General features: G+C 34.1%; 1 protein-coding gene across 1 annotated transcript; it reads left to right on the top strand.

The window, feature by feature from the left end:
- The first annotated feature begins 1,052 nt into the window (after positions 1-1,052).
- Positions 1,053-13,389, top strand: LOC134688362 (uncharacterized). The gene is made up of 5 exons (XM_063549020.1): positions 1,053-1,220; positions 3,933-4,055; positions 5,272-5,705; positions 6,141-6,309; positions 8,250-13,389. Exons 2-5 carry the CDS (start codon positions 3,950-3,952, stop codon positions 12,467-12,469), a joined length of 4,929 nt encoding a protein of 1,642 aa, XP_063405090.1. The 5' UTR covers positions 1,053-1,220; positions 3,933-3,949; the 3' UTR covers positions 12,470-13,389.
- Positions 13,390-15,271: the final 1,882 nt, after the last annotated feature.

Raw genomic sequence — 15,271 nt, 5'->3', positions numbered from 1 at the left:
TTCTAACTGTGCAAGAGTACAAGTATCCATTATCAATAAGCGACAGTAACAATTTACACATTTGGCTGAACATTCGTTTAGCAAATCACATTTATTTTTAATTAATTCTAAACTATATAATAGTACTTTCTATAATGGAGGTGTTGATTTGATCAATTGCGAACTACGCCTTCATAAACAATGTTGTCCGAGTAATATTCACCATCAATACTGGAATCTGGTGAAGGCAAATCGGCGATTGCGTTGACGATGATGATGACGGCACGTAAATTTAGAAGTCGAACGTGTTGAAAGAAAGGTCAATTCGAACTGGCTTTTTGTCCAATTTTAACCTCAAAATACCCCCAACAGATATTGAAATGAATACATTATAAACTACGCTTGTCATTATCCCTTTGCGGTGTAAATCAATATTCGTGTGTTTTATATGAAAGAAGAACATAAACAGATTATCCCTTGTAAATGTGTACGAATCTAATTATTTCTCATCTATCTACATGGCTAAATAAGGTACATGTTAAAAAGTAGGCCTTGTTTGGTCGCATTAACTTACTATTTTCTGTGTGGCGAAAATAACTCAATATGATAAATATCTCAGAAGAAACCCAAATTAGTCATTTTACACTAAATGTATACAATGTACTGTAAATAATATTATGGTATGCAGAAGGTAGTATATTACCTGTGAACACCTCGATATAAACGTGTGTACTATACAAGTATCGGACATATATATGACTTAAAAACCAACCAATTATAGCACCAAATAAATATCCATGCAGTTAACTCAAAGACTTGTAATTAGATACTAATTACAAAACTCTTTGTTTTTCAAAAACTGCAGATAAAAAAAGAAAAGTGAAAATCCAAGTGTATACCGGAATAGAAATGAATTCTATAATTTCCTACTGCAGTTATATTTAGATATGACGTCTTGTTCTACTAAACATTGTTTAGAATATTTATCAATTTAATGTCAATTATCAGTTGTCTACGTATCTATATAGCACACAATTGTTTACCTTGCAACAATGGTTAAATGTTGAAAGTATTTTACGATTTAACTATTTAAGTTACTTTGAAAACAGACAACGACACTAGACTTCAGCCAGTTTGGTAATTGTTTCGGAGAAATAATAAATAAACCGGGAATTTGTTTAGATCAATGTGAAGTCTCATACAAACAAAACATCTATATATATATTACTGTATTGAAGGAAGTAAGTATACTTTTTGATATATGTTTTTATACCTATATGGTTTTCCTCGGTATTAACATTATAAATTACCTATTTACAGGGGCGGATTTAGGCGGGGGCGTGGCGGGCGTGCGCCCCCCCTAAAATTTGCAAAGCATGGGTTGACTTCAACATATTTAAGTATCAGAAGAGACCATTCAATCTTTTTTAACATTCAAAGTATATATAAAACAGTCAGTTTCACAGAATCAACGTGATTACTAATCAACTGACCTACGCTTTATCAAAGTTCTATCAATGATTTGAAAGGAATGTGTCAATCGCGGAGCTGCGTTTGATGACAGATATAATAGGTTTTTAGCTGTTAAAGTAAAAACAGCTATAACATTGTGTTTGCGGTTTTTATAATCAATTTGTTTGATAATCGAAGTTCCAAAACATCCCTAAATCACATTCACAATTTCATCATGACACGGTCCAGAAAACAGTCGGCAGGTGAGATTCTTTTATAATATCCGTAATGAAAGATAGAAATACTGTTTTAAGCGAAACGTTAGTTTATTAATTTGTATCTCTGGTCTATATTTATTTCTCCCTTGCAACCTAAATATTTAGCCGAATTCTGTACCGTATTACCGTATGCTTGGGATCCCAGGTAAATAAAAATATCTGCGTAAATGCATCTCATTCTGATTTAAGTTGTTTGTGGCAAACACAGTGAAGTCTGGCACGACCTCCGAATATCAAAAAAGTAAAAAACAGATAGTATGAAAGGACAATTAAAAATCGCTGGTAAAAGTAGAACTTTTCGTTTGAAAAATATATTGGTTAGGTGAGCAGTTGTGATCTGTCTCGTCTCACTTTGCGTCCGTCTGTCCGCCCGTCTATCTGTAGATTGTTGTCAGGTGTCGATAAAGGCTGTTTCAGCTTTAAACTTGAATTCCTCGCTTATTTTAACACACAATAGTTCGAGCTATCTACATTTCACCCCTTAAGAAGAATATTTCAATAATTTTACCCTCAAAATTTTTTCGCCTCGCTCCGCTCGGCGAAATTTAAAGTTTGCGCCCCCCCTAACTGAAATCCTGGATCCGCCCCTGATTTAGTAGTGTGGTCGAACAATTGATTAAAAAGAAACGAAACAGCTGCATACGTGCAGGGTATCAGCCAGTCACAGGTTGATTTGTACAATCAAAAGTTGCAATGGCCTAAACGAAAACGTGAGATTTGATTTATAAATTGAATCGTATAAGTTAGTTGGATATAAGGTAATCATAATTATTTATGTATATTCACTGGATTAAAAGACTGAAACTGCGTACGGCTACAAGGAAGGTGAATAGAAAATAAAACATATCGACCAATCTATCCACATCTGATTTAAGTATCAACTTGTCGATAACTATAACGCCCTACAGTTATATATAGAGGCAACAGTATTTATCTCATAAATATGTTTATATAAATATTTTAAGATAGTCGGTAAGATAAAACACGTTACACAGTGTGCTAGGGATCTAAATATGTAATAGTACGATACTAATGAAGTTAGTAAATTCCATATGGGGAGTGAAGTAAGCTTAACCTTATTTGGAATTTACTGACCCAATCAACATGATATATATCTTAGTAGGTCACTAGCCACAAACACACTATGAGTCTAATATTATCTTACCTCCTATGGATTTGCAGCGATGTGATTGGTTTTAAGGACTTAACTTGGTGACTATAAATAAGAGTCTCCTGCTATATATGCTTAATCACGGTCTCTAAACACGTGACGTCATCGTAATCAGTTTCATGGGGAAATGGAGCCCGCGCAAGTCTTTATATTTCATCGTATTAATACATAGGACCCCTTCATCGTATGCATCGTTTGCTTCAGAATATTTTAATGCCCATTTAGTTATCTTTTAATTTTGGTTTCATATAGAACATTCACAAAATATTTCAGACCTGCTTACGAATGTTTGAGATTGTGTACACAACATTACGGGTCATGTCAATGAAAATCCATTTGTGTGTTTAATTTTCACCAGTCGTGTACAAAAACTTACCCATATTTACCTATTCATTCATACAAACTATAGCGTCAGTGTACGAAATAATTTTACGAAAAGCACAAAAATTGGTATCCCACGAATAAAAGTACTTTCACAGTATTTATGGTATTATTATTAACTACCGTTCAAAGCTTCCTGAAAATTGTTACCAGGCTTCAATTTGGCCTATTTTACAGTCTGACGCGGTTTCAGAATAATCGCAAATCAACTTGTAGGTAATATTTACTTCACATTTACATATTATTCCAAAACATAAAGGACATGCATGAAATTGTTGTTGCAATTGATAGAGAACTACTTGTTTGTGATTGTTGTGAGACTACACACTTTCTTTTTTGGATTATTGTAAAAAAGAAAGACACTGTTTGTCCATATATCATATCTGTTGAAAAGCAGAGACATGAGAGAAACATGAGTCCACTAAAGAATATGATCCGATGCGATTTTTCTACATTTGACTATTTATAAGGCTCAGAAAGCCTTGTGTTTTAAATTTCAAAAAAAGTATGGAAGGTAGAAACATTGTATCTCATTCGAATTTATATGTTCACGAACTTTTCAATCGACCCTCGGTTAACTATATCTCTGAAATTATTTTCAGCTGAGTGGCTCGCGTATAATATGAATGTTTTGGGAATTCACGTTAAAACCATGCTTCATTATTTTGCAGATATGTGATGCGTGGCCATGACAACTAACACGATATTTATTACTCCGGACGCTGATAATGATATAGAATTGGAGTTAAAGGCGGAAATAACAGAAATATACACAGCTAGTGTGAACACACCAGGTTGGCAAAACTATATTTCATATCACGACCACAAATTTATAAACTCATCTGTAGTCGACTGTTTGTTACAATCACGTTAGAGTTTGATCGTGTGTTTTAATTTTTTCATGTTTTTTTTCGCAATGGTCTAGATAATAAAGGACATTATATATTTATCAGTTTAAGTTTATTATATGACAGTATTTAATGAAATTTGGCAGAAATTAAAAAAAATAGAAACGAGTAAGAGCTTGACTTTCACTAGTAAACACAATTAAATCTTGTTCACGACTGTGTTGTAAATTAAACTACTGATTGATGATGAAGTCTTATATGCGTGATTTTGTTTTATTGTTTTGGGGTTTGAACTAGCTGTCAGTTACAGTGAATACTCTCAGAACTGTAATGTATTTTTGTTGTTGGGATGTACATCACGTCCACTCTGTGTTTTTATTATATGCTTTTCTATTTGTATCCATCTGATGAGTTAAACCTTTTCAATTGATTTTTAAAGTTTGTTCATATGTTGCACTGCTTCACTTCTGTCCCAGATTAGGGGAGGATTAGGCGATATCTGACATGTTTGACCCTACCAGTCAGGGTCCTGCAATGGACAGATTATTGTTGGTGTCGATAAAATTCGTTGTTTGATTATTGTTGTGTACAGAAATTGTATTATTCTGTTGCATCACTTTTCCAGGATGAGTTGGAAGATTCGGCGTCCACTAACAAGTGTGACCCCGCCACATTATGTATGTGCTTTATCAAGTCAGGAGCCTATTATTCAGCAGTTGTCGTTTGTTGCTGTGTTACATATTTATTTTTCATTTATTATCTTTGTACAAAATTTAGGGGGTTTATATAGATGACAATGCGGTATGGGCTTTGCTCATTGTTGACGGACGTACGTCGACCTATAGATGTTATTAATGTCTGTGTCATTTTGTCACTTGTGAATGATTGTTTCTTTGGCAATCATACCACATTTTCTTTTTTGTACGAGTTGTATCATTGAACGAGACAGAAAACAAACAAGATAAAAATGAAATAAAAAATACCTTTGGAAAGAAAGAAAAACGACGACACGTCTATCAAAAGTCCACAAAATTAAAATGAAAGTTCAACTAGCGTGTCAACAGTAAACAGTCCATCTTTTAATTGTGTTGCTACATTGAAAGATCTTGATACCCCTTGTACGTTTAATGTTGAGTTAAGCAAGTGTTTCACTTTATTACAGTTATAAATGTCGACCTGGAAGATAACCAGAAAAGATGGCTTCTTATTGGGATTTGCCTGCAGAATATTGTATCGCCTACCCTCCGAAACTATGTAGAACCAGTAGTGCAGAGCCACTACAATGCCATGAAACACTCTCACAGAATTCATACACAAAACTATCCTAATCATCAGAAAAAAGATCTTACGTCAGGAACTAAACTTAACTATGAAGCAATTAACAAGAACAATTATATACCAAAAATCGGTTGGAAACAAGACTTAATCAACTACGACTACAGTGTCAGGAATCATGTAGAGTTTTCAAAATTGTTCATGAAGACATATATGGCTCAGTATTCCGCTTTTGACCAAACATGTGATCTTTCTGCACTCCTTAGTTTGATTGTCAAAATTGATAAATTTCCTCAGCCCGCAAGGAATGTTGCAACGACGGTATGTTATACAATCATTTATAGATGTTTATCAATAGTTTTTATGATTTAATTTTTAAACGATCCCGGTTTTCACTTTGAAGCATTTAAAAACTTTAAACACAAAGCCATTTTGTTGAATTACAAGACGTCGATACAAATACATATCAAATTGTGGACAAAAATTCAATATGACCTTGTCCCAGTTGTTAAATAGTACCGATTCATTTTTATCGAACAGAAAATCGCTCAACCTCATACAAGTATTCTTTTGAAATAAAACCGAAGGTTTGCGATGCTCCTTGTAAAGTGTTCTTCCTATAAAACATGTACTTATGAAACATCAGGACAGTAAAGGTATATAGATGTTTGGTTTAACATAAAAGGACTGTTAGTAAATAGTTTTAATCTCCTTAGATTCTTCTTTCTAATTTACTATGCTAACGTGTTCTTTCAGCTCCGTTCAGATGTACGAAACTCATGGGCACATTGTAACTTTGACGAATGGGATACTTTAAAGTATCAGACGTCATTTCAATTAATGCATCAACTCATAAAATGTCTTAATTTGAACACACCAGACGAGACAAAAGTATTAGCAGATATAACTAAATGGGAACAGAATGGTTAGTATGTCAATAATAATATACTACTATTCTTTGATTTTTTTTTTCTAAGTGAATAATAAATATATTCATTTGTAGTGGTTATATCATATCTAAATTTAGAGAACCATTTTTGTTATTTTCATCACTTTTTGGTCGTATATTGGTATCACGTTGTCGACTGCGTCGTCGTCTGCGTCGTCGTCTGCGTCAGCGTCGTCTGAAGACGGATTGTTTCAGGATAATAATTTTTGAATAAGAAATAGAAATCAATGAAATTTTAACACAATGTTCAAAACCACAAAAGGAAGCTTGTGATTGATTTTTGGGGTTATGGTCCCAAAGTTTTAGGAATTAGGAGCCCAAAGGGGCCAAAAACAACATTTATCTAGTTTCAGGACAAAAAGTTCTGTATTAAAATTTCAATTGTTCTGATATTGTACATTAATGTTTAATACCATAAGTAGAAGGTTTAGACTTATTATATTGGGGTTATAGGGCAAAATTAACAGTCTAGGAATTAAGGGCCAAAAAGTGGCCAAAAACAAACATTTTTCTAGTTTGAAGACAATAACTTGTGTGTAACTGTATGGATCTCTCTGACATTCTACCACAAGGTTCCAGATAACACAGGGAAGGCTGGGAATCAGTTTAGGGTTAATTTTTTCGAATATGTAGGAATAAGGGGCCAAAAAGTGCCAAAATTAGCATTTTTCCAGTTTACAGACAATAACTTGTGTTTAAGTGTATGGATTTCTATATTTTTTACAGGAAGGTTCAATACCACTAACGGAAGGATAATATTGATTTTTGGGGTTTTGGGGACCAAAAAGGGGGCACCAAATAATCATTTTTGTAGTTTTCAAACAATAACTAATGTTTAAGTGTATGAATATCTCTGAAATTAAACCACAAATTTCCATACCATTAATGGATGGTTATTATTGACTTTGGGGAGTTATGGCTCAAAATGTTTCGGAATTATGGGCAAAAAAGGGGGAAAACTAGGTACTGCTTATCAATGGACAACTAAGACAAATTAAAAGTAGTGTAACATTTAATGTATAATGTTTGGTATGTTCGTATTTACCTCAATACCTTGCCTGTATATTATATATAAATAATTGTCAGGTTTTAGACTAATTGCAAAAAAGGGGGGTGGTAGTTGTTTCAATTATTTTTTTCAAGTTTCTCAAATTTTAAATTTTTGAAAAGTTAAAAAGAAGAAATCTTTAATTGTACAATATTGCGCGATAGATTTGTAAGATCTTGACATTTGTTTTGTGTCAGGAACTCATATTATGTAAAAAAAATATGGTCGCAATCCAAATTCAGAGCTGTATCAAGCTTGAATGTTGTGTCCATACTTGCCCAAACTGTTCAGGGTGTGACTTCTGCGGTTGTATAAAGCTGCGACGAGCGGAGCACCTGGTTGTCAAAAGTTGTCAAAATACTTCTTTTATTTTTTCTAAGTCATGTGTGTTATGAGGTAGATGTCACAGTTGGCATGTGGTATTTTATTTTTCATGTGTGTGTTAATGTTTGATTTTTAATTGATACTCTAGATTTGAAAAGATCACATTCATTATTCATGTTATTACTTACTTTTCTTTTTGGTTCTTGTTCTCATTTTTAGTATGTCCTATTTTACTCTTTTGGATTCGAGCGTCACTCATGAGTCTCCTGGTGTATATACAAAATTTAGTCCTGGTATCTATGATGAGTTTATTTGAGATTGTAGGGCCCGCGATCTTCAATAACAGGAGGTGAAGGTTTTTTATTTAAGTAAAAGTCATTTTTAATAAAACGCCAATGTTTGCGGACAGTAAATGAAATATTTGTAAAACCAAATATTTGATTTCATCTTTCACATTAGAAAGTAACAACTTCTAAGCTGTCACAGCCTGTCTTGATGTCTTTTGAAAATGTTTAAATAACGTTTATTTATTTTTTCATTTCAGGATTTATGTTTTTACAAGGCTATTCAGTTACTCAAACTGTTTTGAATGAATTCAGACATCAAACACGCGTTCTAGCAGAATATGCGTTGAAACTGGAATCTGGTAAGGATAGATCATTTATGAAGATACATGAGACTATGCTCAAGATAAATGGTGAAATGGAGCGTGTTTGTAGGCGTATTGATACTATTGAGAACGTTCAGACTGAAAATAGGCAGGATATTGATGGAGCGATTACATATATAGTGGAGAATACGCAAAATGTTAACAGCCTCAAAACTGAAAGTAAATCAACCATAAACAGAGTTAAAACACTTGAATATGAAGCTAAATCGACAACTGAAGATGTATCAAATATTAAGAAGGACATAACTGAGATGAAAGAGAATATTGGAGATTTCAAAAACTACATGTGTGGATCTAAACCTACCGGTAAAATCTTCTTCTTCCCACCAAATCGCTCAGAATCGTTTGTTGCACGAGGAAATGAAATAAACAAGATCAAAAACAGCTTTGTAAACAAAAATACCGAGCACCATACACTGGTTATATCTGGTCTAGGTGGATGTGGCAAGACTACTCTTGCAACGGAATTTGCTTGGAGATATCATGAATTTTACCAAGGTGGTGTATTTTGGATGTCGGCCGAATCTGAAAGTTCTTTAGAGGATTCTATAACAACATTAGCTATTGATGTCAGTACAACCGGAAAGGACTTCAGAGAAACTTTTAGGAGAACTTTGAAATGGTTTTTCAATTTAACTGAAAGGTGGCTCTTAGTGGTTGACAATACAGATGAGGAATATCTTTCTGATTATACTAAAGAATTATTGGTTGGGTCATGGAAAAGGAATACTCGCGGACACATCATCGTTACAACGAGACGAGATTCAAACGAGATTGAAGAGTCTATGCATGTTAAACTGGAGAATTGCATTAGTCTTGGTGTATTTGAAACAACAGAGGCTTTAGAATTTGTAAAGCAGAGAACTGGTAGAGTTGACAGTTCTGAAGACCATGCAATATTAACACTTATTGAAGAGCTTGGAAGTTTACCATTAGCACTAGAACAAGCAGCTGCTCATGTCAAGAGTATACAATGTTCATTTGATGATTATGTCAAACGATTTGGAAAAAAAAGGATAAAGCTGCTTAGATCAGCTCCATCTCCGAGAAAAGTAGGCAAGGATAGGCTTACAGTTGCAACCACTTGGCAACTTAACATTGAATATATATCTAGAGAGTCCGAAAGGGAAAATTTAGGCACAGCTGCAATAACAGTCATGGAAATAGCGTCTTTCTTATTTGCTGATAAAATACCTCAAGAACTTTTTAATGTTGGAAACCCTGTCATCGAAGACACCGATCTCACCGAAGCACTCGATGATGAAGTTGGACGCAGTCAAATAATTGAAATTTTATCTAGATTTTCGTTGTTCCAGTTCATGAAAGATAAGAGTCTTTCTGTACATAGACTTGTGCAAGAGGTAATAAGGGACAACATGGTTAGCGATCGTCGTTATTGTATTCTTCAATATGCATTGTGTATGGTAAAAAAGGCTTTAGACTCATGCGTGAATCCAAATGATGTGATTATAGTGGATCATCGCAACGAATCGGCACGAGGTTCTTTGGGTATCTGGGGTAAGTTAGCTTCCAATGCTAATACATTGAAAGGACATTTACTGCAATTTGTAAAAAACGACGAATCTAAACAGAATATTTGCCTTAATGACCAAATGTTAAAAATATTGCAAACAACAGCTGTATATCATAGTATAAATCAACGACAAGCGTTAGCACTTGCTGATCAAGAACAAATGGTTCAAATAATTCCCACATTGCCAGTTCACACCAAGTACTACCATGAGCTTACAAGCATTACAATTCCTTTATTAAAGAAAGATCGAGAGACAATTCTGGAGTGTCTTGCGTCTGTTATACACAACGACAGTAAAGATATGGGTGACACTACACCTGTACCTGTAATTCCATACAATTCAGAATCTTTAAGAGAGATGGGAAATAAAGCGTATAAGGAGCATAGATATTATGATGCTATCCAGTGTTATACTGAGGGAATAAGGTCTTGTTCTAAAGATAACATTGACAGCAGATTTTACTCAAATAGAAGCTTAGCATACATCAAAATATGTGACTACGAACATGCGTTGAACGACGCCAGTAGTTGTATCCAAATTGCAACCGATAAGGGCAAGGGTCACTACTGTAAGGCATATTCTGTTTCTAAATTGATAGAGTCTGGATCACTTCCATCGAATATGGAAGCTATCGGTTACGCATCTGCTTCCATTGCAGCATATAAAGATGAACGGTGTCTTCGGGAACATGGAATAAGAGTATGTTATCCAAGACTAAGTTACAAAATGATTGAGGTGCCAGAATTTTTAAGTGAGGAAATTATGCTGTTAACAGATAGACCATTTACAACTCTCATTTTGCGGAAAGGGCGTTATATTATTCGAGAACCACTATTCACAACCAAAAGCATTCAAGTCGTTGGCATTGAAGAAGGGGTCGAAATTGATACTGGACCATTTTTTCAAATTTGTGTAGCACGTAAATTAAAAGGTCATTCAATAGACGATACTCATCCTGGGAATTCTATTCATGCGCATTTTGAAAATATTAAATTCCTTAAAGGAGGATGTCAGATCACAGTCACCAATAATTCTGTGGCAACATTCAACAAGTGTTCATTTTCGAACGGACAAATAGGTTGCGAGTATTTTCCTAAATGCAAAGGGGAAGAGGGATGTATCAATCGATTGAAATGCAAGGCTGATTATCAATCTAGTTTTTCAATGTCATTTGCGAATAAAAGTATCGGTGAGGTAGGGTATGCAGGGGTTTGTGTATCTAATGGAGGAACTGCATACGTTGATTCGTGCCTGTTTGACAGATGTGGTGGCGGTGGTGTTTTGTCGTGTGGAAACGGTTCCTTAATTGAAATCAGAAGTTGCACAATATCCAATATGAGACAAATGGGAGTTGAAGCAAGAGATGGAGGTGCTATTAAAGCAATAAATAATACAATTTACAGAAATCAATCTCATGGTATTGCTATTGGACCGAACGGATATGGGTATATAAGTGGTAATTTAATTGAAGAAAATGGAGCAGAAGGAGTGTGGAGTGGTGGAATTTTAGATCGACACGGTTCAGTAAACTTGAACGAAAAAGATTCGTCAAGAGCTGTTCTTCTTGATAACATTATAAGACAAAATGGTTTATCTGGAATTTCATTCGATGGAGGTTACTTTGAGGTAAAAGGAAATCTTATTCATTCTAATTGGCTCTGGGGTATGATGGTTAAGTCGAGATCTTACAGCTACATTCAAAATAACGAGATTTGTGAAAACAAATGCGGTGGGATACGAATTGGACACAACTATACTGCAGCAGTTTTTATTGATGGGAACACTATCAGAGACCATACCGGTCCAGGCATTTATACAGTAAATTCTATACACAATTTATTTGGACAAAGTCAAAAAAAGAAAACATTAATAAGAAATATTAAAAAGATCCCAGTTGCAGATGGAGAGTTGCTTGAAGAGTCAAGAAAACCTTTTATATCTAGTATCAATGTGTTCCAAAACAACGAACAAACCATTCAACATCCAACAGATATATTTTGTTCTATAAAAGCGTGTTGCTTCTGTCATAAAATATCACAGCAATTAGAGTCTTGCCCCAAATGTATGAAGGCAAAATATTGTTCTAAAGATTGTCAAACTAAGCATTTGATAAAACATAAACATATGTGCACACTTTTGACTGAGTCATTTGTAGTTGAAGTTCAGATGTGTGATACAGAACCAAATAACTTGGGACAACCTCCAGAACACCGGGAAGCATATAATATAAACCTAAGAACATTTCATCCAAATTTAGTTGGAATACGAAAAGGAACACCCCCGGACAAAAGCAGCTCTACAAAGTTTAAAGTAAAAATTCAAACCGGCAGAGAATATGGATATTATGATCCTTTCAAAAAGCTTGTAGTTTATGATCAAACTGTTACGTTAGATATACAATTTTCAAATCCTAAACTTTACCACCTTTGCAACGAGTGTGGAGTTCTGGCTGGTCAGAAATTAACTGTAAAGAAAATATTTTGCTGGGCATCGTTCAAAAATAATGGGAAAACTATTTGTTTTCATACGGAAAATCTTCCTCCCTTTCAAACATGGTAAAACTATACCTCAAAAGTTAACAGACTTATAATTTGGGACGCCAGACTAAAGTTTTGTCTACAAGGACTCATCGGTGATGTTCAGATCAAACGTCAAATATGTAAACTCAAGTACGAGGTTTTGGAGCATCGCAAAACCAATGGTTTAGCCAAATACAAATAACGTTGTATATTCCAGGGTTGGAAACTGCTAGGAATATCGAACAATTCAAAGTTAGAAAAAATTTAATCTTTAAAGAATGACATCAATTTCAAAAAAAGTAAAGATGTCGTTGAAGCATGTTAGTTTGTTTACAACCATTGGCTCGATACCACTGCTGTTGAAATTCTAATTCCCTGAGGGTATCATCAGCCAAGTAGTCAGCTGTGTTGACTTGAGTTATCGTTGATATGTTCATAATTATAAATTAACTGTTAACAAAACATTTTGAATTTTTGAAATACTAAGGTTTTTCTACCTCAGGAATAGGTAACCTAGGCCTTATTTGGCAAAACTTTTAGGAATATTTGGTCCTCAATGCTCTTCAACTTTGTAATTTATTTGGCCTTTTTGACACTTGTTATTCGAGCGTCACTGGTGAGTCTTTTGTAGACGAATCGCACGTCTGGCGTTAATATATAATTTCCTGGTAGTAAGTATATATGATGAGTTTATTAAGAGATCGCCACCACATTGTATCTGTGTTTTCGCAGAACTTTAGATTACGCGCAATTAAGGCTTAACAACTTTGTGAGCCTCATAGCTTTAGGGATTTTGTTGATATTTATAAATGTGTTTTTTTAGTAATATTATAACTGCACCAAAATAGACTTATATTACATAATCTACCAAATACAATCAACAGCACATAATAAACAGAAATGTGTCGTATTTGTCAATACGACGCCAACAAAACGACCAAACTTACTTCTAAAATACAATTAGAGGAATGCATATGGTCTCCAATTATAAAAAGATATACAATATGCCAAACTCTGCATCTTCTGTCTTATGTTTGTACATAAATTTCAATAAAGATCTGCTAAAGAACAGTGTGTCGACAGTTATTTTCCTATTTAACGAAAAGCATTAAAAAAGAGATACGGAATAAAGCCACTACTGACGAGGGTCCGATCTTGGAACAAGTACAGGAGACACATTAATTTGTGATGGAATAAGTAATTTTTTTTCATATCTCAATTGCTGTTGGGTTAATGATCACTAATTAGTATATTTAATTGTTACCTGTACCAAGTCATGAATTTGACAGTTCTTGTCCATTCGTTTTTTTATGCGTTTTGTATTTTAATTTTACCATGTCATTATGGACTTTCCGAATTGATTTTCCTCTAAGTTCAGTATTTTCGTGATTTAACTTTTTACCACATTTCGTGTGCTGCCAGTGTTATATAGATTAAGATAAAGAATGGAAAGAGGGAATATGACAGGACACATCATCCCGACCAAAAAGCAGAAAAAAGTACAAGGCCACCAACGCGTCTTCAATATAGCGATAATAACCACACAAGACTAAACAAATGTCAGTTTTTCTTTATTTGGGATAGGCGCAAAAATGCGGTTGGATTTAACATCTTTTGGATATATTAACTCTCTACCTAACATCTAGCCAATGTTGAATAAAAACTCACAGCACTACGCAGTTAAACTTACTTGTAAAAGAAATCTTAGTTAGGCGTTGGATAAGGTAACAGACGAAATATAGCAAAATGATATTAATGCACATAAATTAAAAAAGGACTACTAGCAGTTACTGACATGCAAGCTCCAGACCTCAATTAAACTGAAATATATACCTTCAAAATGAAAGAGATTTGATTCACCTAAATTTAAGACTAAAGTCTATATTCCTTGTACTAGAAACACAAGTATAATTCAACAAACGAAGTTATACTGTTGAGCATTCATTTTTACATACAAATTATGACGCTTTCTCCATCACTTAGTGACTGTCGGCTATCGTCGTTCGTTATATTTTACAAAAAAAAAATCTAACGGTTGGGTCATTTGGAACCAAACTTGGAAACAGTCAGTTTTATGATATCTACCTTTAAAATGTGTCCACTGATCTTGCAAGACGGAAAAGTTCAGGTTGTTCGGGTCTACATACTGTCTATTAACTCTTTTAACATACGACTTCGTGTGGTTGTTATCGCCCATAACCATTTTAAAAAGTGAAAAAGATCAGCAAGACAATTTCTACAGATCAGTCATAAGGGTAAAAATCGTTAAGATGTCCAAAATGATCATCAGGGATAAAATTGCCGATTATTACAGTATAACTTTACATCCATATAATGACGATAATTACCTTGCGATGAAGCTATAGCAGATAGTGAGAAACTGTACACAGAGAACATGATCAGTTTAACAAAAATAAGTTTGTAACGAAGTATGTTCTAGTCATCTATGTAAAGCATGTCCAGTTTTGAAGAGATGCATATACCTAAATGAGCATCAAAGGCTAAAACAAATCTGTTGCTTCAATTTACCCTTTAAAGATTAATTCTGTACTTTCGATCTGCGTTTGTCTCTTAGTGGGAAAATCGTTATACATGTTAATAGATAGAAACTTTAAAAATTCAAAATAACCACAAAGAAAAGATGTTAAGATACGTTAACAAAGATAAACTGCATTTGTATCAAGGTTTATATATATATTATCTTGAAAAGACGATGTTTAACTTTGTTTTCTTTAAGGCAAAGCAATGGTATATCGGGATCGTTTACAGAAAAAAATATCAATGAACAAGATCATAAAAAGCAATTGTATTCTAGCTTTTACTGTTTTAGAGTCTATTGTTG

This window comes from Mytilus trossulus, chromosome 10, assembly GCF_036588685.1.
Source record: "Mytilus trossulus isolate FHL-02 chromosome 10, PNRI_Mtr1.1.1.hap1, whole genome shotgun sequence".
NCBI lineage: Eukaryota > Metazoa > Mollusca > Bivalvia > Mytilida > Mytilidae > Mytilus > Mytilus trossulus.
This window is presented reverse-complemented; position numbering and strand designations above follow the sequence as displayed.

Excerpts from the sequence above, each read along its gene's own strand:
- LOC134688362 (XM_063549020.1), top strand. The coding sequence starts at position 3,950 with ATGACAACTAACACGATATTTATTACTCCGGACGCTGATAATGATATA. Across the intron at positions 5,706-6,140 it reads CAAGGAATGTTGCAACGACG|CTCCGTTCAGATGTACGAAA; the intron begins GTATGTTATACA and ends GTGTTCTTTCAG. Across the intron at positions 6,310-8,249 it reads AACTAAATGGGAACAGAATG|GATTTATGTTTTTACAAGGC; the intron begins GTTAGTATGTCA and ends TTTTCATTTCAG.